This window comes from Galeopterus variegatus, unplaced genomic scaffold, assembly GCF_000696425.1.
Source record: "Galeopterus variegatus unplaced genomic scaffold, G_variegatus-3.0.2 Scaffold461, whole genome shotgun sequence".
NCBI lineage: Eukaryota > Metazoa > Chordata > Mammalia > Dermoptera > Cynocephalidae > Galeopterus > Galeopterus variegatus.
The window spans coordinates 107852-109738 of NW_007726572.1; the positions used below are offsets into that span (position 1 = coordinate 107852).

The following is a 1887-nucleotide window of genomic DNA, read 5'->3' on the forward strand; positions in this document are numbered from 1 at the left end:
ATTTAGAGACTAGAAATACTACAATATGTTGTCATAAACTTCTGGAAGGTTATTATGAGAATGGCTACTTATGTAACGTTCCCTGATATTTCTCGCCCAATAATAGGCTTTATTCTTATCAAAGACTAGAAAAATGATTCAATGCCTGGTCAGCAAATTCAGCTCTCAGCACTTAAAAATGGCATAAATTTACCAAAGAAAACTCAAACACATAACCAGCTACATTAATAGCAAACACCCAATAGTGGCAATCACAGAGCTCCCAGTTCAGGTGCCAGGTCACGAACACTACCTTACACAGGACAATGACATGTATCAATGGAGGACTAAAGCAGCATCTGCTTCATCTCCACACCTGCTAAGATGCCTTTCTTGTTGCTACTTAGTAAAGATGCTTTACAGATTCAATTTCTGCACACCTACACCACTTTAAATGAATGTTTCGAAAAGTCCAACCCATTCACCGAATTCTGCAGCTCTCCCCATCCTCCCAGAGCATGGAAATGCCTGAACTTTTCACCAAACAATCGACCACAAATCTGGCGTTCCAGATACACAGTATGTCCTTCATTTAACCTGAAAAAAATTAAAAAAAAATCAATACACTGATGCAGGTGAGAGAAAAAGGTATTTTAATCAACAATATATTTTTGGATTTCCTAAAGAGGAAAGCAATCCTAAGGCATGATCCCTATGGTCTACGCAGACTGACTGGGTGGCTCCCAGCAGTGAACTCGGACCACTGGGCAGCCCACCCCAGCAGATGGCACCAGGGAAATTTAAGCCACGGTTCTGGTTTCACAGACATGTATTAAAATGTGACTATATCAGGACACTGACAGGTGTTATAAAATTTTTAAAAAAAAATCTCTGTCTACTGGAGAGATGGTAACAAAGGAAAACAAGATAAACACATAGAACAATTCAGAGTGGCAGGAGGCTTTAAAAAATCTCTGTCTACCGGAGAGATGGTAACAAAGGAAAACAAGATAAACACATAGAACAATTCAGAGTGGCAGGAGGCAGGGAAAAAGATCAATCGATAACAAGAACCAATAAAGAAATAACAACAAAAAAATTCGTACCAGAAGTGATCCCAAGTTTTGTTGGTCACTAGATTTCCTGTCCAACTATGAGATATTTCATGTGCGATAACCTAAAGGAAATAGGGTGATTAGTAGTAAAACTGATTATGTTAAACTAAAATAACCTATTTTTTAAGTACTTTTATTCTTTCAACTCCATGTCATTCCAATCGTTTTAAACATTAGCTGAGATATTCAGGGAGTTAGTAACTCAGTTCAGCAAAAAACTGTAATTTAATCAAGACCAACAACAGAAAGGCATAGTTAAAATAATTAGAGACAAAAATTTAGAAAATATCAAATTAAATGGAAATATCAAATTAAATGAAATATTAAAATATTTCATAAACATATGAAGCGATCGAAACATAAAATTTCCTTAAATCTGTTAAATCTAAATTGCTAATATAATGATGTCTTGTGACAACAACCCCTGGTTGTCTTTTATAACCATATCTTCAACATAACATTACAATGGATATTTCAAAATCAGTTGATTTAATACTTCTTGAGAGTAAGATCATAATAAGAAATTTTAACTTACATTGGAGAGTGACTTGTCACCTGCCTACAAAAAAAAAAAAAGAAAGAAAGAAAATTACCTTACTATTTCAGTTATTAATTACAGACTACATCTAAAAGACTGCCTACCTCAACATCTAGTCTACTGGCATTGATGGTCCACTGTATTTCTCTCCTATAGCAATTCAAAGAGTTCAAAAGAGACATGTACTGAGAAATCAAACAAAATTTTTTCCCAAAAATTCCTAGAGAATTTTTCCAATACCAGGAGTGCCAGTAT

General features: G+C 35.0%; 1 protein-coding gene across 2 annotated transcripts in view; it reads right to left on the reverse strand.

Moving 5' to 3' along the window:
- LTA4H (leukotriene A4 hydrolase) overlaps nt 1–1887 on the reverse strand; it is a 37455-nt gene that overhangs the window by 17119 nt on the left and 18449 nt on the right. For both annotated transcript variants that reach the window (XM_008569058.1, XM_008569059.1), the window contains exons 9-11: nt 1630–1653; nt 1086–1156; nt 465–576 (exon numbers count right to left, since the gene is read on the reverse strand). In XM_008569058.1, coding sequence (XP_008567280.1) covers nt 465–576; nt 1086–1156; nt 1630–1653 — 207 coding nt within the window. The remainder of the gene's footprint in view (nt 1–464; nt 577–1085; nt 1157–1629; nt 1654–1887) is intronic.